Source organism: Macaca mulatta, chromosome 6 (assembly GCF_049350105.2).
Source record: "Macaca mulatta isolate MMU2019108-1 chromosome 6, T2T-MMU8v2.0, whole genome shotgun sequence".
NCBI lineage: Eukaryota > Metazoa > Chordata > Mammalia > Primates > Cercopithecidae > Macaca > Macaca mulatta.
The window spans coordinates 44,788,911-44,813,996 of record NC_133411.1 but is presented as its reverse complement, the minus strand read 5'-3'; the positions used below and the strand labels follow the sequence as shown (position 1 = coordinate 44,813,996).

At 40.4% G+C, this 25,086-nt stretch overlaps 2 protein-coding genes across 8 annotated transcripts in view; one reads left to right on the top strand and one right to left on the bottom strand.

Moving 5' to 3' along the window:
* Positions 1 to 20,087, bottom strand: part of NNT (nicotinamide nucleotide transhydrogenase) — a 99,816-nt gene extending 79,729 nt beyond the window's left edge. Inside the window, exons 1-5 of one of the 6 annotated variants that reach the window (XM_015139998.3) lie at positions 19,889 to 20,087; positions 13,773 to 13,976; positions 9,811 to 10,040; positions 7,249 to 7,466; positions 4,312 to 4,399 (exon numbers count right to left, since the gene is read on the bottom strand). In XM_015139998.3, the coding sequence (XP_014995484.1) occupies positions 4,312 to 4,399; positions 7,249 to 7,466; positions 9,811 to 10,040; positions 13,773 to 13,923 (687 nt within the window). In that variant the 5' untranslated portion in view covers positions 13,924 to 13,976; positions 19,889 to 20,087. Of the gene's footprint in view, positions 1 to 4,311; positions 4,400 to 7,248; positions 7,467 to 9,810; positions 10,041 to 13,772; positions 13,977 to 18,099; positions 19,596 to 19,741; positions 19,861 to 19,888 lie in introns of those variants that run through there. The other 5 variants (XM_015139999.3, XM_015140000.3, XM_078004734.1 and 2 more) reach the window with 5 other exon arrangements.
* Positions 18,491 to 25,086, top strand: part of LOC144341407 (uncharacterized) — a 32,510-nt gene continuing 25,914 nt past the window's right edge. The window contains exon 1 of one of the 2 annotated variants that reach the window (XM_078004735.1): positions 18,491 to 20,001. In XM_078004735.1, the coding sequence (XP_077860861.1) occupies positions 19,068 to 19,757 (690 nt within the window). In that variant the 5' untranslated portion in view covers positions 18,491 to 19,067 and the 3' untranslated portion in view covers positions 19,758 to 20,001. The remainder of the gene's footprint in view (positions 20,002 to 25,086) is intronic. The other variant, XR_013418326.1, reaches the window with a different exon arrangement.

The window sequence follows — 25,086 nt, the reverse complement described above, 5'->3', positions numbered from 1 at the left end:
ATTACATATGTTGAAGATTAACAGATTCTTTTCCACTGTCTAAAAGTTCCTTCTACTAAAAGTCCCAGTGTGGCAATCTAACTACCTTTACCCTACCAAATTATAAGGTTTTTCTTTGTTCATCAAACATCAAAATACGTTTCAAAGATGGGTACAACATTGGTGAAACATCTACCCCAACCTCTATTTTGAGCCAAAATGCTTCTGAAAGGAACAGCTGATGAGCAACCACAATTCTGAACCATTTTGAGCAACTCTCCCTAAGTCTGAAGCAATGAAACTAATGTCCCTAATCATGAAGGATCAGCAACAAGAGAACCAAAGAATTCCTCAGAAACAAGAGTCTCCCCCGCCTTCTAAGAAACAAAGTAAGAACAATATTGTCTCCAGTCTGGAATGGGCCTTCCAGAGTAAAGTCCTGTTATATATCCCATAAACAGTCAATTGAAAGCAACACTTTGTTCCTGTAGAAAAAATGCCACCCACAGAATCAGTGAAGCTTATAAATTGACACCCACCCATCATGCCCACATGTCCTTCTGCCTTTACAAAGACAAGGCTAGTCAGACTGTGCGCCAGTGAGCTCTGGGCAGTGTCTCAAAGGTCACATGAATTGATCTTGATAATGATGCTGTGTTTGGGGACAAGGGGAAGTCTATAGGAAAGGGGGCAAAAAGTGACCAGAGGGAATAAGCAGGCTCTAGGCTCCAAAGCACCAACCTCTTCCACACAGGAGCTCCATCACCACTGAAAGAAAGAGAGAAAGAGAGAAGAGAGAAAGAGAAAGAGAGAAAGACAGGAGAGAGAGAAAGAGAAAGAAAGAAAGAGAAAGAGAGAAAGCAAGAAAGCAAGAAAGAAAGAGTAAATAAAAATAAGTAAAAGTCACATGACTTGGCCAAGTTATCCTGAATCAAGACATAACAACAACAACAACAACAACAACAACAACAAAAAACCCATACTTTAAAAAACAGAATCACACAAAAAGAGCAGATCTTACCATAGAAATTTACTTTTTCTTTCTAAAGCATGGAGTAAAGAAAAAGACACAGAAAATAAGGGTCAGAAAGCTTAGGTCAAAATCCTAACTCTGTTACTAACTTGTTCTGGGTGATCTTGGGCAAGCTGCTTATCATCTGCAATACAGCAATCAAAGTGCCTTCTCAGACTGTTGTTACATTAAACAATGGAATCTAACCAAAGCACTTACTGCTAACTGTTACACTGTAGGCATATGCTCAAGAAATAGTACGGGGCCAGGCAGGTGGCTCAGGCCTGTGATCCCAGCGCTTTGGGAGGCCGAGACAGGAGGATCCCTTGAGCTTTGGAGTTCGAGACCAGCCTGAGCAACATAGTGAATCCTGTCTCTATTAAAAAACAAGAAATAAAAACCTAAAAAGAAAAAAAAGAAATAGTATGGGAAAGGGCAGGAGAAAGGAAATAACTTTAGGAACACTGTTTGTGTTCACTCATGTAACTTGCTCCTCCTCTGGCCTTCCCCATCTGAGTAAAGGCAGTAACTATGCACAATAGTTTAAGCCAAAATGGGGAATTTGTCAACTCCTCCCTTTGCACATATTTCCATTTCCAGTTCATCAACAAGTACTACTGGTTTTAACTCCCAAAGATCTCCCCTAATACAGATAAAATCCTTCACCTTTCTCTACATTTCTGGTGCTGTCATCTTCCCAGGTACAACCAATTGCTGACAGATCTTGCCTTCACCCTACTATCCATTCCCCCACAGAACAGCCACATGATTTTTTTAAAATACTAAACCAAACATTTCCCTCATCTGCAGGAGAACCCAAAGTCTATAACATGACCTAGAAGAGAGGCCCCACATGATCCAGCCTAGACCTTCCTTTCCGACATCATCTCAGATCACTCATCTTGTTCACCACACTCCAAGACCAACGGTCTTCTTTATTTTTCCAGAACCTAAATACTGGAATCCTAAATGCTTGGAATCCTTAAACTCTTGTTTCCTTCTTCCATGCTTCAAATCTCAGCTCAAAGGTCAGACGAAGCTTCCCCATACCTCTGCTAAAGTGACCTGTGCCCATTACTGTCATATCATACGGTTCATTTTTTCCTGTGTGAAATTATCTCATGGCCAGGTGCAGTGGCTCATGCCTGTAATCCCAAAATTTTGGGAGGCCAAGACAGGAAGATTGTTTGAGCTCAGGAGTTCCAGATCAGCCTGGAGTGAAAACTCCATGCAGAGTGAGAACCTGCCTCCAAAAAAAAACCAAGTCAAAAATAATAATAATAATAATATAAAATTCCCTCAGGTATTTATTTGATCTTTTGTCTCCTCACTGTGACCCCCACTGGAGTGTAAGTTTTGTGCAGCAGGGATTTTGTCTTGTTCACGCCATATCCCCAGCTCCTAGAACAATGCCTCACATATCATTGTCTTGGGCCACATATAAAATACACTAGCTAACACCAACAATTGCTGATGAGCCAAAAAAAAAAAATGGCAACAAAAATCACATAATGTTTTAAGAAAGTTTACAAATTTGTTTTGGGCCGCACTCAAAACCATCCTGGGCCACATGTGGCCCACAGGCTGTGGCTTGAACAAACTTGTTTTAGCAGGTAAGAACCCTTCATGTTTAAAGGAAATCCAAATAAAAGACTGTATTATGCAATCCACCTTAATGAGCTGTACCAGTGCCTTCAATTTCAGAAAATTATTTCTGTCATGTAGCCAAAGTCCCTTAAGCTGCAATTTAAATTTTCAGTAAAGATAGTCACTTTTCCACCTTTTAAAGGCTGATTCTCTTTTCTTTAAGCGTCTTGTCTTTTGTTTCACTTTTTAATATCTTTTATTCACAGCTTTTCTCTCAACTTCCACATATATCTAGAAAGATTATAACCAAAGTAGACTCGTGCATCAAAGCATTCAGTCAATTTAAGAACAGCATCGAACTTCTGGCCACTATGCGTGCCAGATATTTTTTTATGATCCTGAGAAAGAAGTCAAAATTTAATCATTGTACATCTCACATCTGCGTTGTTTGCTCACACTTTCTTGCTAAGTATTCTGGCCTCCACTTAAACCGCATTTTTTTCACCTGGCCTGTTTTTCAAAACAATATAATTTCTCAAAGCTGCTATCAGCTTTTGTTTTAATTGTTTTCCAGATTTATTTTGTGTGAGAACTCTGGGCTTATATAACAAAGTACTTAAGAGCAGGAAGCACCAGTAAACCTGTACCCTACAGGTAGGTAAATGACCACGTTTAAAGTCAAGTTTCCTGTACCTAATGCTATGGTTTGGATGTGCTTTGTTCAAGTGAAAACTCATGTTGACATTTGATCCCAAATGTGGCAATATTAGGAGGTGGGACCTAGTGGGAGGTGTTTGGGTCACGGGAGTGGATCTCTCATGAACAGATTAATGCCCTCCCTGGGAGTGGGGGGCAGAGTTCTCATTCTGTGGGTTGATAGAAGGGCCAAGTTCCCTCGGTTTCTCTCTCTTGATTCCTCTCTCACCATGTGATCTTTTCTGCACATGGCTGCTCCCTTTACACTGTCCACCATGAGTTGAAGCAGCCTTGAGGCCCTCACCAGATGCAGCTGCCAAATCTTGAACTTTCCAGCTACCAGAATTATGAGCCAAATAAACCTCTTTTTTTAAATAAATTACCCAGTCTCAGGTACTCTCTTTTAGTAACACAAAATGGACTAAGACACCTAGCCTCAGGATTTCCATTGTTACTGAGTGTACATAGGATTGAAGGATCACAATATGACCTCCTATTCTTTCAGCAAGCCATTGTCACCTCTCATCGTTAACTGCTCCTTTCTGCTCTCAGTGTGGATTAAAGAAACTGGCACCCTTTCTCTCTGCCAAATACCCTGATTACACCACCTCCCATTTCCTGTCTTCTTGATCCAAAAATTGACAAGAAGTAAAGAAACCAAAAATACCTTGTATATGTGCCAAAATGTTGCAAAAATTAAGAAACCCAGAATCTTCAGAATGGTATCTTGAAGATTTGTTTTAAAAAATTAATAATATATAGGCTACAGAGGACAAGTTATCCAAAATTCTTTTAAAAATTCAAATTAGTAAGTTAAAAAACAGAAAAGACTAGAACTTTCAGAAAGTCAAAGTTCATTTTTTTCTAGCAATCTTAAATGTTAAGCTTTGAGGCTTCATGAAATATTTATACACACCAAAAAGTCATCAATGTGAGGTTAACATATAAAAATTTTTAAATAACTATATTTTGAGACTATACATCCCCTTTCCTTTAATCAATGCATATTATAAAGAAACATTAAAAGTTGTACCTACCTTAGCTGGAGGAACTTTTCCAGCAGCTGTGATTTGACCAGTAAAAAAACGTCCAAAATGATTTGCTGCTAGGACAACAGCCTTATAACTTTAAAAATAAATAAATAAATAAATAAACAATTCCATAAAAGGAGAGATCTCAGACTCATATATCATCATAAGTAATCAATGAAGTTTTGTCAAAGAATAATCACTAATATTTATATAGTATGTACTATATGTCAAAAACAGTTCTAAGTGTTGTATATATACTTGCTCCTTTAATTTTCACAACAAGCCTATGGATAGGTACAATTAGTATCTTCATCCCATAGGTGAGAAAACTGAGATACAGATTGAGAGACTTGCCCAAGGTCACTCAGCTAGGAAATTGTAGAGCCAGAAGTCTAACATAGGTAGCCTGCCTACAGAAGCACTCTCTTATCCATTATGCACCCACCCTCTTCATAACAAGTACTGTAGAACATAATAGAAAATGTAATGAACGAAAGATAGGAAAATACTAACAATGGTTTTCTTTGGGTGCTAGGACTATACATCCTTCACACTTACTTTACTATATTGTCCAAATCTTCTTTGATGACTAGGTAGTGCTTAGGTAATGGGGGGAAAATCTTTAAAATAAAAAAATTAGGTCATCCATAGGCTTGTACATAATAAGATTCCAACCTCGGAGAACAGAAGAAACACTTCCCTTGATCTCTAATGTTTCAAAGTATGGGATTTTCAGACATACTGACTGATTACCTTTGTGATCTTGGGCAAATTTTTAAAATTTTCTAAACCTTGGTTTCCTCATCTATAAAGTGAGGACAAAAAGCATCTATCTTTTAGGGTCGTGAGGACTAAATGAGATAATGCAGGTGAAACACTTGGCATAAAGCCTGTCACATAGAAAATGCTCAGTGAATATTAAGTGTTTTAGCCAAAGAAACAAACTATTTAATAAATCAAATAATTTTCATACTATTTTATATGTAAAAGGCACTTTTGCATTCTTACTTGGTAATATATACACTGGCTCAATATTATAAAGCAACTATTAAAACTCCCCTGCTAGGTGACAAGAAAATCTTCTCCCTGATCATATTTTTACATAATAATATTTGATACAATAAGTGATGCAAAAACATATAAAGTCACTATTAACTTAATCATACTGGAGCAAAAAATAATACTTTAGAGATTATATTATCTGTTGCTCTTCTGAATTCAAGTGACAGCATTTTTTAATGGGCAAATATGACAAAGATTCAAAGGCCACTGTAAGAAATTAGTTGTAGAATTAATGCTCTAAAAGATTCAGTTGCTATTCTGAAAAATAAATCACAAAAGGAGGTTGATTACACAGGAAATGTACAAGAAAACATTTATAGTGAAAAAAGTTAATAAATTGGACATTTTCTTCATGACAGCAAAAAAGTTCAGACTGAACAGTAATGAAATGGAAGCAGCACATCTTCACTGTAATATGGCTGTGTGTATGAATGAGACAGATAATGATTTATCATACATTGTATGGATATGTATACTAGATGATTCCTTTTACACTATGCTCTCTGCACATATCAGCTCAGGACATAAAACAGTGATTCCTCAAATTGTGATCCCTGGGTCCCTGCAGGTTTAAACTTCAGACAAATCTGGGGCCATAGTGGATGAGATGGAGAGTAGGAATGTTTCTACACAATCCTGCCATACTCAGTGTACCCAAAACTACTCAGCTCTTATTGGATTTATTTATATTGTCTCATAATATTTCATTTGCTCAAAAGATTCAACAGCTAAAACCACTTGATCTAGAGTGACTGGTTTTGATATTCTTTCACATATGTGCATTTCAGAATCAACGGCACCCTTAACATTTTCTAGATAAAATTTTAAGTCACATTAGGCTAAATAAATTTAAAAGCGTGCAGCTAAAAACACAAAGTAGAATCTATGACATATTTCCTATGCTAAAATATAAAACCTAAGAAAACTTTTGCTTATGTGTCAGGCTATAAAAGGCTTTATTCGTGTTAGTCATGTTAGTGTCTTTTATGCACTGTTTTTTTAAAAAGATGTTCTTTGTGACTCATTAATATTAGCAAATTGTCAACTACTAATAGTTTTCATGCTTAAAATCTTATTTAATTAGTTTCTTAGAGAAGTTGCTTCATAAGCATTATCCCATTTCCAGATTGTTCCCACCCTTTAAGGCAAAGTCAGCAGTACACTGCGTTCATGCAGCTATTCCTGTCCCTCACCCATGGCAGGCATGATTACTCAATCATAGCCACATTCCTCCAAGCAGAATGGGCCTTAGAATCCTTCTCAACATAGTACTCCAGGCAATCAACAGAGAATGTATTGGTGCTATTGGGCAAATGAAGCGTATTACCATCTTGACCTTAAAGGTAGAAGACATAGCCCTCAGTTATCAATATGGGTTTTGACATCAGATGAAACTTCCTCTAGTCCAGACCTTTTTCCTATTCTTTAAATATTTTATAAATTTACCTAAGCAAAACCTAATTAAGATGGCAAATCCACTAATATATGCATATTAATTTAACCACATGAAATTGTCACTATTCAACCATTTTTGACCCATAAAAACAGTAACTTCAACCTAATATATACATGTATACACACACATATGAAATATAGTGTGTTCCTCATACAAATAATCTGACAGCTATTTGCTTTGGTGGATGGAAACATTACTACTCTTCTACTCACTAAGATTAAAAAGGAATATATAATAGAGTTCATTTCCTATCTAATTACTGTAAAACCGTAAAAAGAGTCAAATATAATTTAAATGTACTCTCAAAAGGCTGCAATCTACAACAATAATTACAAGTAAAATCATCGTAAAAGAGAAAAGCTACAGTGTGAAGGTTTCTGTAGCACCATTGTGCTTTTGCTCATTTGAAATGGAAAAGAACCTACCCTGCAATGTTGGCCATGGAGCTTAGTGCATCATATCCCTGAGCAATTGTAACTCTTGGAACCTGGTCCATTGCCAGAACTGTAGTTTTTCTTTGGGAAAGTTTATTTAGCAACTCTGGATTTTGGGCTGGGTAAATAAAACTAATCAGTGTTCCCGATGTCTTTAAAAGGTCAGCTTCATGAACACCTAATGTTGGATTAACCATAGGGGCTCGCACCTGGGAAAAAAATCAAGTCACAGATTAAAAATATAAATACCTTAATCATATTTTTAACTAAACAGGAAAACTTAGATAATATGCTATGACTTAAATAATACTCCAGAAATAAATCTGCCATCAATAAATTTCTGACTAAAAAAGCACACACAGACATATACCATCTATCCCCTCCCTAATGACCTGTGGACTGGTCTGAGTAAAGGGTACACACACCTGGGAAATACAAAATACTGAGACTGGTTTGACAATTAACTGCAGAGAGGTGAAAAAATATATGGAAGCTCTCCAGCAAACCTGCAGTCCCCAAAACTTATTACCCTGGTAATATTAACAGATATTAGAATAAACAGACAGGAAGTTTCGTTGTGTGTTCAATCCTTCAAGCAAGATTAAATCCTTTCTAATTTTGGTAAGCATAAATATTTGGAGTGATGAGACATTAAGAACATTGTAAACTAAGTATAGATTTATGTCACTTTAAAATTCCAGGTGACTATTTATAGATGAACACAACTCACACTAGTAACCTTGCTGAATTGGGTTTTAAGTCAAAAGCTACAATATATTTTGTTACGTTAAGAAGTATCAACTAAGTCAATGAATACACACTCTATATGCTTGAAAGTTTCCAATATCCACTTTTTAAAGCCAAATTTTTTAAATTGCATTTTAAATATATTTTAAAATATGTTTTATATCCAAGTTTAAAATCAACCTTCAAATAAAATATCCCATTTCATTAGTTCCCAGTTAGCAATAGTGCTTTTAGGCAAGTAAACACAGAAAACACAGCCTCTGGGACTTATGTTTTAAATACAAACACAAACATTGGGTCAATAAGTTTATCTCACAGCATTTCACCTCAATTTACCTATGAGACACCTTTGTCTGCTATTCCCATTTCAGTTGTTGATCTGGTGATGCATATGTTTCTAGGTTCTGGACTTTAATTAAGGCTCTCTGACAAGGTCTACTTTTCCTCCAAGAAAATCTATAACATAGATTTAGTAAAAGTTAGAAAACAACTCTGAATTGATTCTACTGGCCCCTATCAAATGCTCAGCTGAGACCGTTGTCATCTGAGTAACTCAAGCCAATAGAATGTTTTCCTGAATGCACTCCTCAGGATATTAACAGACTTGGCTCAAACGAGAGGCCCCCAAGATCAAGAAGTTCATTAATGCTAGTACTGTACAAGGTCATATAGTATTCTATGTTACAGTATTTCTGAGCACACCATTAACTGCTTATATACATTGTGAATCCCTAAAAGGAACACATAGCATTTCCAAAATGTAAACACACCCTTATAGGGCTTTTTCAAGACATCTCAAAAGATGATCTCTAGAATATATATGAGAATGAATTATACTTCTCTTTTCTCTAAGTAATTTTACTATATATCTAGTTATATTACCAAGTATTTGTAAACTTAAACCTTTAAAAAGCTTTAGCTGAGTTGCAGTTAATCCCCATACCACAAATTTTACTATTAACTTTCAATATCAAAAATTGGTTTTGTAACATTAGCAAAAACCACCTGTCAAGTGTTAGGATTTTAAGGAAATAAAAAAACTATGTGATTGATACCTCATAGAAACTAATGTAGAAAAAAAGCTTGTATTTCGTGAAAAAAGTGAGTTACTTTCCTGTTTGCCTTGGCTGCAGGAGGCTTAGCATTTAATTTAATGTTCAACTCTAGTTATCATCTGTGCTAAACCCTTGATACAGTCTCTTCCCCTTACTCTAAAGGATTTTTTATTTCATATTTTAATTCTCAAGTCCTTTAGTATATAGATTTCTGTTATATATTACCTTAAGAACTTATTTTAAAGTAGGTAAAGCTACTTGCCACTCAGCCCAAAGCTGCTTTCTCCAAAATAGTCATGCCCTCTCTAGAAATAGCACTTATGTCAGTGTAAATCATTGTGCCTTCAGGTGTCAGAAGATCACTGAACATTCAGTCCCAGACTAAGTTCCACACTTTCTTTCCATTCTAGCAGTAAATGTTCACGTGTGGGTATTCTGGATATATATGGACCATGTAGAACAAATTTTTCCTAGCCAATTAAAAGAATTTTCTTATAGCAAATTTTCATATAGCAAATGTAAAAATGAAGATCACTTTTTCTTTCCTCATGGTTAAACATAGATCATATTGTCTGATAAAAGTTTTACTGGAGTATGAAGAATATGACAACATGCAATCATTTCTTTGAGAAAAATACACTATTTGAAAATAGGAAAAGGTATAACTCCGGAGAAAGTAATTTAATTTTTCTATGAAAAGATTTTAAAAAGTTAGCATGCTATAAATGGGAGAGGAAAAAGGAATAATTACTTTGACCACCAAATCAGAAGCCAGCGCTTCCTTTGCCCCTTGGATTTGGGCACCTGCCGCTCTATAGTGATCATCTGAGAACTTGGAAGCTTCACCCGCACCAGATTCCACGACAACATTAAAACCCTGCTTGACCAAGGTCTGAACGCCAGCAGGAGACAATGCCACTCGCTTTTCATTTTGGAATATCTCTTTGGGGACTCCAACAGTCAGTTGCTTATATGGAATTCCTACAAACAAGCAAAGGGAAAAAAAAAATACATTTGGAAAAAACAAACAAAAAATGTTTAAAAACAGTTTTCAGAAAACTGAAAGGGGCAATCTTTTCTTCAAAATACACCACACATGCAACCTGCTGTTCAGAATGATGTTCCTGATTCATACTTATAATTCTTTGACTTTTTTGATAGAGGATAAGAAACTTTTATGCCTAGTCTTCTGAAACTTCTGAATATTTTATTTAATCAATCGGCTTTCTTCAAGGAATATAACAAACTTAGCTGATTTGTAGGCAGAAAAAAGTGGGTTTAGAGATCCCTCCACATGCTGATTCCACTCTTCAAACTAAGCCCCTCTGGTTATGGTCTCCTTGTCCTTACTTTTAACAAAAATGGAAGTAACTAGCTATTTTGAAGAACAACTGTATCCTAGACATTTTGATGGCCTGCCACACTCAAAGTTCCCTTCCAGGCAATTTGGCCACAGACAATGCCTCGTAAATTTCTAAGTGTTGTATTTTAAGATTTTACACACTCAGCCACTTAGACGAGGGATCAGCAACTGTGTCAAGGACAATCATCTACAGGGCAGATGAGGAAAACTAGCAGCTGCACCTTATGAGATGACTTAGACAGGAACTCTGTCCAAGGACACTATATGTTGGCCAGTGACTACTCAACCCACTGGGTTCTCTCTCAAGGAGTTTGAATGGGAGACCCAGAGAAAGGGACAAGGAGAGTAGATCAGTGCAAATGTTATTTGTAAGCACAGCTACGAGGTAATCAAAGGGAGGTCAGCAGTAACAGTGGCAGAAACATCAGTAGTAGATATTTAAAGAGAGAAGATGGGTCACAGCCATGAATTCCACAAATAACATTCTGCTTATCCAAGGAGTAGATGGGGGGTTTCTGGGCCCTCACACTTGCCAAGAATCCACATAGCAAACCCTCATCACAAAATATAATTTGATGTGATTCCGTTTCTTGCAACCCAAAAAAGCCTATGTAGTACAATCTAATATTTAGATATGGTTCAGACCATCTTTAGCTATAGGATATCAGTTTCTCCTGATGTTTTGCTTAATATGCAGCATAAACATTTTTTAATGAAGAGTATCTGTTTCTATCTAAGGTTTATTAAAGCTTAGGAAACCCATTCTTGCAACCTAAGATCTGAATATGTACAATTTCAAAATGATTGAAATTATCCCTACAGAGTAACTTATTAAGACCTTAGAGAAATTAAGTCAACCTAGACCTGAATTTGAACACTGTCTTAGATTCCACACTACCTATACAGTAATAATTTACAGTACACAAAAGGCAAATAATGCTGAATCCTACTCCTTACTTGAAGGAGAGGGAGGAAAATAATAGAAAGCTGGCAAATATTTGGATTGACATACAAAGCTCAATCACATACACTTATCTCAAGTTCACTTATCTGACAACTTCAAATTGTCAGGCTCTACATGGCAAAAGCAAGGAAGCTACCAAAGATGACTGAAGCCATGTCAAAAGGATTTAGAAGCCAATGTGAAAGGGCTTCCACTGACCAAATAAGAGATAATTTGAGCACATACAAGGGACATAGAAACTGGCTAAACAATACCAAGATAATTCAATCAGCCAAACCTAGAATGTTGTAAATTCTATACAGCAACAATGAAATTCTTCAGTATATTAAAAGGAAAAAAGAAGAGAGGAACTTATAGACAAAAGAGACATATCAAATGTGTGTGGACCCTGTTTGGATCACTCTTTGAACAAGCCAACTGTAAAGAAAAAGAGGAAGGAAGGAAGGAAGGAAGGAAGGAAGGAAGGAAGGAAGGAAGGAAGGAAGGAAGGAAGGAAGGGAGGAAAAAGCAATTGAAAAAATATGAATACTGACTATAGATGGAATTACTTACTACACTTTTCAGTATGGTAATGAACTTATGGTTATATTAAGGAAAAAATAGACTCCTTATCTTTCAGAGATAAAAATAATTGGGAAATAGTGAGGAACCAGAAATTAAACAAAAGTGTCTTATACATAATCAATACAGAGATCTTGATGTCCATGGATTTACTCACAAGGACAGTATTCATGTCTTCAACACAGTTATTTACCTTTATTTTATACACAATTTTATCACACAGGATAATCTGGCTTTCCAGAGCAGTTTAAAAGAAAGCATCTGAAGATAAAGTTGGAGGCTTATAGGGACAGATACCCTGCCAATTGTGACTTGTCATCTGAGAACAAGAAAAGAGGCTATAAAATCTATTCAAGGCAGACATAAGATCTCAAAACACCTAGCAGTTTAGGGGTCCTTAATGAATAAACAAACGGTCTTACAAACTTAAAAAACAAAAGAGGGCATTATTCTATGTGACAAAGGTTGCCCCCCAAATATCCATCCTGTTCCTCCACCTTAATAAGAAAATGCCATTTTTAGCTGGGTACACTGCCATCTAGAATAAAAGACAAAATGTCCAAGTCTCCCTTACAGCTATAAATAGCTACACGTCTGAGTTCTGGACAGTGAAGTGAAGTGACAGAAGTACTGGGATGGTCTTTGGGCAAGACTGATGAAAAAGAGTTGACTTGGTTTAGAAGGGCCCCTTTTAGCCTCTCCTCCTTCTGGCCTGTACCCCAGAACAGAAGCAAGTAGACATCCTATCAGGGAAGGCCTTGTAGGCCACTGGAAGACTTCAGATCTTCCTCTGTAAGAGTTAGGAAGCAAGTGGCAAATTTTGAGTTAAGGAGTGACCTGACTGTACATTTTTAAAAGATTATTCTCACTGTCCTGTGCAGAACAGACTGTAGGGGGCAGAGGTAAAAAGCAGACCATGTAGAAGACTGGTGCATCAGTACAGGTGACAGATGATGATGGCTTGGACCAAGATGATAAAAGTAGCAATGGCAAGAAGAGGACAGATTGTAGATGTGAGATAGAGCTGACCCATACCTACTAGGAGAATGTAGAATGACTCCAGGGTTTCTGACCTGAGCAACTGCAATCAAATTGCTACTTACTAAATTGGAAAGCATTAATGTAGACCAATTAACATACTTAATTCCTAATTCTTGAGCAAAGTTGGCCTGTATATGGTACAATTCTCAAATACCAACAAGGAATTAGAAAGGGCTTCTAGGAGAAATGGTTACTATGAGCAATAGGCTCCAGGGACAAGTCAACTGGTTTATCCTTTTCGTTTGTTTTTTCTATTACCTTTTCTTCTCTGTTAGCGCTGGAAATCAGGAACGTCTCCAGTATATGGAAAACACAAGATAGCACTTACTTATTTTTTGTTTAAAATGATCACTCACAAGCACCAGGCCATAAAATTACATGGCTTTGGCTGGATGCGGTGGCCCACGCCTGTAATCGCAGCACTTTGGGAGGCCAAGACGGGCGGATCACGAGGTCAGGAGATCGAGACCATCTTGGCTAACATGGTGAAACCCCATCTCTACTAAAAATACAAAAAATTAGCCGGGTGTGGTGGCGGGCACCTGTAGTCCCAGCCACTTGGGAGAGTGAGGCAGGAGAATGATGTGAACCTGGGAAGTGGAGTCTGCAGTGAGCCGAGATCGCGCCACTGCACTCCAGCCTGGGAGACAGAGCGAAACTCTGTCTCAGAAAAAAAAACAAAAAACAAAAAAACACTACATGGCTTTTCCTTTTATCGATCATCAGATCTATTAGTTCCTATGACTTGAAGGTTTCATTTACAATCACTGAAGTGAGACTTTACCTGGTTTTACAGGCGCTTTACACCACAGTTCTTGGTGAGTATGAAATGTTCGTAAAAAATCCTTCTTCACATGTAGACCCTTACAGGACCCCAAATTGCTAAGTAAAGGACACGAGCAGCCAGTCACCAGTGTTTTCAGTAGGCTTGCCATGCTGATATGAGTTCCCAATTTTCTGACTCCCCAGTTTCCTTCAAGGCAAATCACTAAGAAAAAAGAAAATAGGATGTTTATATGCCAAGAAAAAAACTATCTGTCTTTTAAACATGAAAAACATTTTTAAAATGCTAATCTAAAGAGTTTGAAATATAACAGTTGTATGTAGACATGTACAAAGAATTTTATTTGCCAAGTTTGTTATTTACAGAAGATGCTCAAAATTCGTTTTCCAGTTCAGGCATTTAAAACTTGGAATCCATTTTCCCACTAAAATTGGAGTTCTAAACTCACTATTCAATTCCAAACCTAGGTCATATAATCTATGTGATCCTTAATGTAGCTGGAAAGCTTAAATACACACACATATTGCTACAGAATCAAGTCATATTTTACATGAAAGTTATCTTCTAAGTCAGTATGTCCAGCAAAAAGTGCATGTACTTCAGCTACCTTTGAATTTCCCTTAAATTACCTAAAATACTGTACAGTACAATGGTGACTTATATTTAGCCACCAGGTCATACCGAATACTCTGACATCCTATTCAGTGCAGCAGGATGCTTATCCACTGAGACCTCTGAACTGAGGCTGACTGAGTGAGTGAACACAAGATTCATGTTTGCCAAGTGTACCTCTCAAGAAAATTAAACACGCATGACATATGACTCTAAGAAAAGAAGAAAGAAAGAAAAATTCCATAGCATCTTTATCAAATAGGCTTGTGCTTGCAGATGTGGCCGTAACTATGAACACTTTTGTCAGTGGTTCTCACAAATGGCCACTTTTTGCCAGTTCTAACCAGGCTGGGTGAAGTGTCACTGGATTTTGTTGTTACTAAGGCTTCAGGAACTACCTCCACCTCCACCACATTCCTCAGTAGATCCCCAGGGATGCATGAAAGGCACTCCCGCTGTCCCCATAATTCCCAACGGTCCTCCATACCTTTCTCTTCTTTCTTTCAAGAATGGAAAGAAGCCAGGCACCATGGCTTATGCCTGTAATCCCAGCACTTTGAGAGGCCAAGGTGGGCAGATCACGAGGTCAGGAGTTCAAGACCAGCCTGATCAACATGGTGAAACCCCGTTTCTTCTAAAAATACAAAAATTAGCCAGCCCTAGTGGCTGGCACCTGTAATCCTGGCTACTCGGGAGGCTGAGGCAGGAGAATCGGTTGAACCCAGGAGGTAGAGGTTGCAGTGAGCCGAGATTGCGCCACTGCACTCCAGCCTGGGTGACAGAGCGAGACTCCGTCTCAAAAAAAAAACAAAAAGGAATGGAAAGAAGCCAAGGACTTAGAACTTTATCAGCTAACTCAGCTAACACTGCTAACTCTGCCTGTAAGTTCTGCTGCATCATGTGGACCCTCACGGGACTGAGCACCTGATCCTAGTAGGCTCCGTAAACCTTCTTCCAGACTCCAGAGGGAGAAAGACTTAGCTCATTTTTAATTTCAGAACTGCTGCCACTGGCCAGGCATGGTGGCTCATGCCTGTAATCTTAGCACTTTGAGAGGTGTTGGCAGGTGGATTGCCTGAGCTCAGCAGTTCAAGACCAGCCTGGTCAACATGGCAAAACCTCATCTCTACTAAAAATACAAAGAATTAGCCGGGCATTGTAACGCGCATCCATCCATGTGAAGAGACCACCAAACAGGCTTTGGGTGAGCAAAAAGGTTGTTTATTTTCACTTGGGTGCAAGTGGGCTGAGTCCAAAAAGAGAGTCAACAAAGGGAGACAGGGGTGAGGCAGTTTTATAGAATTTGGGTAGGTGGTGGAAAGTTACAGTTAAAGGAGGTTTTCTCTTGTAGGCAGTGGTGGGGGTCACAAGGTGCTCAGTGGAGAGCTCCTGAGACTCATTGCCCAGGAGAAGGAATGTCACAAGGTCAATTGATCAGTTAGGGTGGGGCACGAACAAATCACAATGGTGGAATGTCATCAGTTAAGGCAGGAACTGGCCATTTTCACTTCTTTTGTGGTTCTTCAGTTGCTTCAGGCCATCTGGATAAATACGTGCAGGTCACAGGGGTTATGATGGCTTAGTTTGGGCTCAGAGGCCTGACAGAAGTGATGGTGTACACCTGTAGTCACAGCTACTCACGAGGCTGAGGCACGAGAATCACTTGAACTTGCCAGGCAAAGGTTGCAGTGAGCCGAGAACATGCCACTACACTCCAGCCTGCCAGCCTGGGCAACAGAGCAAGACTCTGTCTCAAAAGAAAAAAAAAAAAAAACCTGCTGCCACAACTCCCTGAAGAAACATCTTTAAAATACCAGAAAGCATCATTGGTAATGGAAATTTTTAATCCAGAGAGCATTTATTCATAAGATGCCCCTTAATTCAACAAATACATACCAAGGACGGAGTTTTGCCATTAAGAAGCACTTGTAGAATCAAACTGAAATTTTCCTAGAGATAAGAAGTCAACAAATAATAATACTACAAAGTAGAGTAACACAAGCTCAGAGTCCTTTGAAGGATCAAAGAATGAGATTGTGTCCTCTTTGAGAGCTCAGAAAAGGAAGGGAAAGCCATTTGAGATGAAGAGAATCAAATGAAAAATAGCTAAGGAAGAAAGAATGCAAGATGTGTTTTGGCATGCAATTAAAAATATGTATGAATAATTCTTTGCATTTGGACAGACAGTTTTACATATTCAAAGTGTTTCCACACATCATGTCATTTTATTTCAGTCCTAAAGTATTCTCAAGTCCCAAAAATACCCTACTCATTCATTCATGGGTCACATCTAGAGTTATCATGGCTGAGAATAAAGAGAAAATTAGTTCAAAATTCAGCTACATATTCAAAACCTCTACCGAATCTACACCAAGAACTAAGGGAGATGCAAAGATGTGTAAAAGATTATTCTTGTCTTGAGTGAGATTTTTTCCCCCTACCGTTACTGAGTGACCTACTCCTATCCCAACCTCCCTGCTTACCCAAGTTTCTCTTCTTGGATCATCCCAACTCCCCAACAACCACCATTTTTATAGGGCTGACCAAGAGTTCCCAGACCTCATCAGCAAAAGAGTGAAGTGAGCTTTATAGAGTCCTGTATTGCCCGAATCTGCCACTCACTTACTGTTCAACCTGAACCTCCCCGTGCCTCAGTTAGCTCAACTATAAAAAGAGCACAGGTTTCAAAGGCCATTTTAGGCTCTAGAAATTTTACGATTAGATGAGACTTTGTAATGTTATAAAACTGAAGTCCTATTTCATGGCCTGAAATCTGGAAAATGTGTTCCTACGACTTGGAAAATGGTAATTTGATGTTCAGCAGATCCCTGGCTGAAAAGCCTTCATAGGCCAATTTCTGTGAAAAATTCCACTTGATTCAACTATGAACATACATGGCAGAGATCAGGAGGTCATTTCTTGGCAAGAGCAGTACATATCACTAAGTCTAAACCAAATACAAATGGCCCTGAAAGATAGAGAATATTTAAGCTATCTTATCATTGGCCTGTACAGGTTTATATGAAAGATAATACTCCATCTTAATCATCACATTTTCCTCCATCTTCACTGTAAAGCTCTCATTTATCCATGTGCTCCTGTGGCTTTGAAGCAATAAGAAAAAAACTTTATAAGTCAAAATTAGGGGGGAAAGAAAACACAACTTTTTTAGCATTGCTTTCATATGTATGTTTAATGTAACTTATATGGGCTATTTCCCCTATTAGATATTAAAATCCTTGAGGGCAAGCACCCAACCTACAGAGGGAGGATACTACAGATATTTAAGAGAGTCAGCTCCGGATCTGTTGATTGGAAACCCCCACTCTACAACTTATTGGCTGTGTGACCTTGGGAAGTCACTTAACTTCTCTGTACTTAATTTCCTTATCTTTAAAATGGGGAATAACAGCACCCAGCCAGGAAGGTGGCTTGCCTATAATGCCATCTCTTTGGGAGGCTAGTAGGGAGGACTGCTTGAGGCCAAGAGTTCAAGACTAGCCTGGGCAACATAGTGAGACCCCCATTGCTGAAAAAAAAAAATTAATTAGCAGGGCATGGTGGTACAAGCCTGAAGTCCCAGCTACTTGGGAATCTGAGGTGGGAGAATCGCTTGAGCCCAGGAGTTCCAGGCTCTAGTGAGCCATGATTGTGCCACTGTACTCCAGCTTGGACAAAAGAGCAAGACTTGAAAAAATAAAATAACAGCACCTACCTCTCAGGATTGTTGCCAGGATTGAGAATATCCTTATGAGCTGTTATATTCACTTTGGTATTACTTCTCCCCCAGTGCTTTGCACAACACAGAGGAAGTCAGTATCTTTGACTGAATGAATGAATAGGGCTAGGTAACCTTAAGCCTAAGTACCTATTGAGCACATTTTCCAAAGATTTTCAGAAAATTTCCTTTCAAAAGGAAATGTTTGTGTAGCCTTGTGGAAAACTGATTCTATCAGCAAAGGTAAGCAGCCTGAGCGCACCTGCTGGAAAGAAGGTGATCCTAAACTGTCTGTTAATAAAAAGTCAAGGTTTGCAAATAAAAGGGGTACAATGGAGATGAGGGGCACACTTTAAATAAGAAGAGTAGGTAGGCACCTAAGCCCCACGCGCTGTTCCGAATAAGTCTGTCCTACAAGACTCCTGACAAACAGACCACCTAAGGACTGGCCAGCACCGCAGGGTGAATAAAGGACACCAGCAACCATAAACAAGTCACGCTTTTAAAAGCGAGACATACCAGCAAGGACACAATACCCTACTGAGCCAGCTTCGGCTAGCAGGCGCCGTGACCTTACCCAAAGCCACCGGTGTCACGGCTACTGCCACCGGTGCCGCCCCTTGCTCAGCAACTAACTGCCACCCACCGGCATCTGCACGAGACCGCTATTTATAACCTCCCTAGGAAGCCGATTGGCCAGGGCTGCAAATAGTCATTCCGGCTGTTGAGTTTGAACTAGCTCTGCTCAGGTCGCCCTCTCCGCTGTCTCTTCCTCCTCACCAGCCTAGGCCCCAGAAACTTGCAACCACCACCGCCAGACCGCCCCGACTTACACTCACAATTTGTGCTCGCAATCTCCTATGTCCCCAGCTGGACACCCTCTCCGAACTCCCTCAAGGGTCAAGGATACCTCAGGTGCATCCAGCTGCCACCTCTCTGGGTGAACCGCCCATCGAAAGTCCTCTATGACCTCCCTCTCCACCAGCCCCCATCTTGCAGGCCGAAATGACGCCGTACGACTCTCGCTGTCCCCCAAAGCTACAAATATCTGCACCTGCACAGCTGCCGCCTCATTCCCTGCCCCTCTGCGGGGGCCCAGTTCCCAAATCCACCCGCCCACTCCCTGCGACATCTCCCTAGCAGGAGACGAGAAAGGGACCCCAAGAGGCACGGTTCTTCTTCCCTATTTAAGCCTGCGGCCTGCGGACACCCCAGTGCACCCTGTGCCCAGGACCCCGCCGACCCCGCCCCCCCTTTGCTCTTTGACAGGTCTCTCTCCAGGCGAGGGCTGTGGTCTTCAGGGAAGGCCGGAGCCCCTTTCCCAGCTGCGCCCTAGGCGCGCGCCCCAGCTGCCCGCACCCGCCAGTGCCGCCGCGCTCACCTGGGCCGGGAGGCTGACAGCCTTGGGCTGTGCCCTGCGGGCCGCGAGGGGACGTTGCGCTGGCAGACCCGGGCTTGGGCCCCGCGGCGCTGAGCCTCCAACCCGGAAGAACAGCCCCAACTCCGCGGCTGCCGGCGGCCACGTGACGGCAGCTCTGCTCCCACCTCGGCCCGCGCCCCTTCCCGGTCCCGGCTTTCTTCCCGCCAGGCCCCCTCCACCCGATCGCCGCGCGCTCTCCGGACCAAAAGCCAACCTCACCAAATGCCCCCTTTGAGTTCAAAGGCTAGGTGCCCCCAGGGGCCCTTCCACTCTCGGGGACAGCCAAAACCTCTTTGTCTCTGCCTCGGCCCGCGGCCCCCCGCCCCCCCTCCGCTCTTTCCCTCCGCCAGTCCTTGTCAATCAAACCTGGAACCAAACGCGGCAGCTGAAGTTCTCAGGGACACATTTGCTTCTCCCCCTGAAGAACCAGTTACAAAGCGTGAATTCCTCTCTGGGGTCCCATCAGAACAAAGAAACAGGTAATATAACTCCACTCTGGGTACCTGCCTTTCCTCCAGCTCTCTAGGAAAAATCAGAACTTCTGTAACAGGAGAGGACGCAAGGGAAAGGGGCAGGCGGAGAAGGGTTGGTGAAGGGCGGGAATGGGGGCGTTGATTTTCCATTCTGGCAGGAGAGGTGGAGTTAAATTCCTCAGAAACAATGTCCAGGCTTGAAAAGTAACACACATCTGCGTGCTTGTCTTCCAGCACCAGAGCTAGCCTAGAGGAAGCTGGCTAGTGTCACTGCTAGTACGAATATCCCCGAGGCTGGAAAGCACCCCGGGTGGATGTTGTGAGCTTTCCAGTCCAGGCCTTGGCTGTTTTTGTAAAACTATTAACCGTAATGACCTAGTCGTTCTTTTCACACAGTTCTGTTACTTATTCTGCAGGTGTATTCTGACTAAAAGTGGGAGGAATAAAAAAACAGAGTGTAAAATGGTTCACTTGCCCAAAACTTAATCATCATGAAGTGTCAGTAACGTCATTTCTTTCTATTAATTGAAATTTTGATACAAGTAAAATAATTATGACTCTAAAAGGCATAAGCAGAACAGGTATTCCATATCTTTAAAAAGAAAGGAGCCGCAGGGAAACCCTTAGTTTGAAAACTTGTCTTGTGATTAACCTACACAGAAGGTCATTCAACTAATGGATTCCCACTGCAGTCCAAACTCACAGACAGGAAATGACACAGCCCCATGTTTTAAAATAATAATGAGCCGAGTTAAGTGTGACCATAGGGAGGGTTACCAGATACTAAAGGTACAATGAAGTGGGATTAGTAATGGATAAGGATTTTCAACTATTGATTTAAAACTTTTTGTAGGGGTCTGAAATTGCTGCTTTGTCTTTTAGGGATTAATAATTCGTGGTTCCCAACTGGGCACAATTTACTTCCAAGGGATATTTGGCAATGTCTAGAGACATTTCGGTTGTCACAACTGGAGAGGGGACATATCTAATGGGTTGGGGCCAGGGATATTACTGAACACCTCTCACTGCACAGCCCCTCACAACAAAGCATTATCCAGCCCCAAATGTCAATAGTGCTGAGGCTGGAAAATCCTGGCTTAAATTAATGCTCAGTACATTATTTAATTTAACTTGCTTATAAGTCTATACCACATGAAAACAAACTCAAAGATAACATACTATTTTTTCACTTTTGAAAACAGTGAATGGGGCCAGGCGCGGTGGCTCAAGCCTGTAATTCCAGCACTTTGGGAGGCCGAGGCGGGTGGATCACGAGGTCAGGAGATCGAGACTATCCTGGCTAACATGGTGAAACCCCGACTCTACTAAAAATACAAAAAAAAAAAAAACTAGCCGGGCGTGGTGGCGGGCGCCTGTAGTCTCAGCTACTTGGGAGGCTGAGGCGGGAGAATGGCGTGAACCCGGGAGGCGGAGCTTGCAGTGAGCCGAGATCAGGCCACTGCACTCCAGCCTGGGAGACACAGCGAGACTCCGTCTCAAAAAAAAAAAAAAAAAGAAAAGAAAACAGTGAATGGTAGGCATATGATACTTTTAATAACAAGCATGTGATTATTTTATTCTGCTTACTTGTACAACATAATTTGGGTGCTATTCCTTCGGGTGAAAACATTTGTCATTTGAAATGCTCTGTTTCAGTCCTTAAGCTTCTACATGTAATTACAGCATGTTATTCATAAAGGGAGTCCCCAGTGAAAATAGGATTAAGTTACAAAAGTTTGCTTTTAAGTTAGTTGCTTCTAAGTCTTAGACACTGTCTTGAATAAAATTTTTGTAGAGATTTGATATTCCCTATTAAGTTGTAAGGGCCTTTCCCACTCTGACATCTACTCTTTCCTCCCTGACTACCTTGACCTGCAAACTCTTATTTTAAAATATTACCTCTCACATATGTGTAAGTTTTCATTACAGATTGTTCTATTATTGAATAATTTTTAAAATATTTTAAAATTAGGATTAACATCAAAATTTAAACCCTTTGTAGTTTAGGAGTTTTTGTAGTCACAAATGCTTAAGAATAGTTTTTAATAATTAGAGTTCTAATCTACCAGAAGCCAAAAGAATGAAATATTTACAATACTATAATATACCATTTGGATCTGCTTTAAAGCCTAAAAACCAGAGAGGTGCCCAATAGCCAAAAATCAAAACATAGGCTGAACCTGAGAAGACATGTAATCAAAAACTGACCTCTAGTGATGGCTTGTTACCAAAACCCAGCATCTAGGTAAAATCAGGCTAAAGAAAAGGTAGCTTTAATGTCTTCTCGTTGTGGTTATTATGTTAAATGGTTATTGACAATTTATTGTCTCAGCTTCCCTTTTATAAATAATTATTAGTAAAGTGAAAAACCCCAGAGAGATAGGACTCTTTAATTTCAGTGTGTCTAACAATGCAGACACTCAACAGGTTTTAAAGGAACCGTCACTAACCTTAATCTTAGCCCTCTTCTCCCAGGCTGACCAATCAAGAGTGTTTGATTTTAGGAAACAAATGTTAACTGACTAAATGAGCTGATGTTAATCAACATTAACTGGAAGAAAAAAGAGAACCGATATTAAAGAGCCAGCACAAAGTTCAATAATTGGCATTTGTTTAAGCTACATAAGTAAAACCAGTTTGCATTTGAAATTTTTGTGAGCATCTAAAAAACTAGCTCATAGCAGACTACTGTGAATATTGTCCTTTGCATATAATAAGTACGAATTTCAAAAACCTATGGATTTTTTTTTTTTTTTTTTTGAGACGGAGTCTTACTCTGTCGCCCAGGCTGGAGTGCAGTGGCTGGATCTCAGCTCACTGCAAGCTCCGCCTCCCAGGTTCACGCCATTCTCCTGCCTCAGCCTCCCAAGTACCTGGGACTACAGGCGCCCGCCACCTCGCCCGGCTAGTTTTTGTATATTTTAGTAGAGACGGGGTTTCACCATGTTAGCCAGGATGGTCTCGATCTCCTGACCTCGTGATCCACCCGTCTCGGCCTCCCAAAGTGCTGGGATTACAGGAAACCTATGGAGTTTTAAATCAATATAAAAAATTGGCCGGGCACCGTGGCTCACACCCATAATCCCAGGACTTTGGGTGGCTGAGGCAGGCAGATTGCCTGAGGTCAGGAGTTCAAGACCAGCCTGGCCAATACGGTGAAACCCCATCTCTACTACAAATACAGAAATTAGCTGAGCATGGTGGCAGGCACCTGTAACCCCAGCTACTTGGGAACCTGAAGCAGGAGAATTGCTTGAATCCGGGAGGCGGAGGTTGCAAGTGAGCCAAGATCATGCCATTGCACTCTAGCCTGAGTGACAAGAGCACAACTCCATCTCAAAAAAAAAAGAAAAAAAAATAGAAAATTATCTGTGTAATCATAGTGTAGGGGGTCTGGGAAGCTGGTGAGGAGTAGAAACTATGTTAGTTTCCTAGGGCTGCTGTGAGAAATTACCACAAACTGGATGGCTGAAAACAACAGAAATCTTTTCTATCACAGTTCTGGAGGTCAGAAGCCCAAAACGAAGGGGTTGGCAGGGAGGATTCCTTCTGGAAGTATTGAGGGAGAAACCATCCCATGCCTCTGCCAGAGCTTCTGTTGGTTGTCAGCAGTCCTTGGTGTTCCTTGGCTTATAAATGCAGCCAGTCTCTGCCTCCATCTTCACATTGCCTTCTTCTCTACGTGCCTGTGTCCAAACCTCCCTCTCCTCTCTCTTATAAAGATACCAGTCAGTGGTCTTAAGGACCACCCTAAATCCAGAATGGTTTCTGTCTTGAGATCCTTAACTAATTACATCTACGAAACCTGTATTTCCAAATAAAGGTGGATACAAATAGTTTGATGGGGGACAGTATTCAGCCTACTGTTGGGGTCCATGCCGGGGGTGGTGGAGAATGAAAGAACACACAAAAGACAAAGACACACAGAGAACATGGCGGCCGCGCTCAGAGCCTCCGCCTCACTTTATTTATACTCCATAAACCCCACGTCAGCAGAAAGAATGCAATGCAAAACAAACTTTCTTTTCCCAGATGTAACCTTCTACTCAGTTCTTTGTTTCTATGCTCTTCCTTATCTGCCCGCCTTCTTGGCGCCTACGGGAGTTCATTAAAAGTTCAATTGGAGATACTGTCCTTGAGCCCTATCTATTCTCAGCATACTGTTTTCAAAGGCCCCTGCATTTCCCCCCTTTTTTTTTGTTTTGCCTCAATCCTAAAAAGGTAGCCCATATTTGTTCTTGTGTTTTCTTTTGTTTTTGGAGGCGACGGAGGGAGCATCAAATCACCAAAAGAAGTAGACCCAATCCAAGTGTCCAAAGCAATATACTTCCAGAGATTGTAGAAATCCATGTCTTCATCTGGGTCCATGGGTTAAAGGCAGCAAGGCGCTGACCCAGCTCCTGAAGGGTTACAGTTCCGGACAACACATGTAATTGTTGTCGAAATGCTTCGGAAATGTTCTGAGTGAGCTCTTGGATGTCCAAACTAATATTTTTATGGCCTATTAATAATTTTCGGATTACGGACCAATTTTGAGAGATGTTAAAAAGCACAGGCGTTACACAAAATTGAGTGGAGTTCCAATCACATTGTAATGTTATCCGAGTACTGAGGACAGTGAGCTGATCTCCAAGCCATGTCAAGGCTTGTTCCATGTTGTCCAATCTTTCAGCAAGTTGAGAATCAATGTTTCGTTGTTGAAGCTATAACCGGTGAGATTGTTCGTGCCATTGCTGCACAAATTCAGCATTTTGTATGCTTTGATGAAGAGCGAGCCCTGCTACGGCCGCAGTGGAGACGATGGCGACAAGGCTCATCACCGAGGCAATTATAAGTCCAAGGGCACGGAGGGCTCGCTGGAGAGAAGTCCAAATATAAGTCTCAAGAGGTGATGCCCCCCATGGTCGCGTAAGGTTAACAGGTAGCCAAATTTCCTTACGAGCCCTGAGGATATAAATATCCTCAGTAAAGTTGAGCCACCAGGAATGATTGAGGCAAGACAAAAATGTACACGTATCTGTACAATTAACAATCCCCATATCATTATCCCATGTCAAATTCCCTGCTAATAACAGGTAGGGCTTACAGACA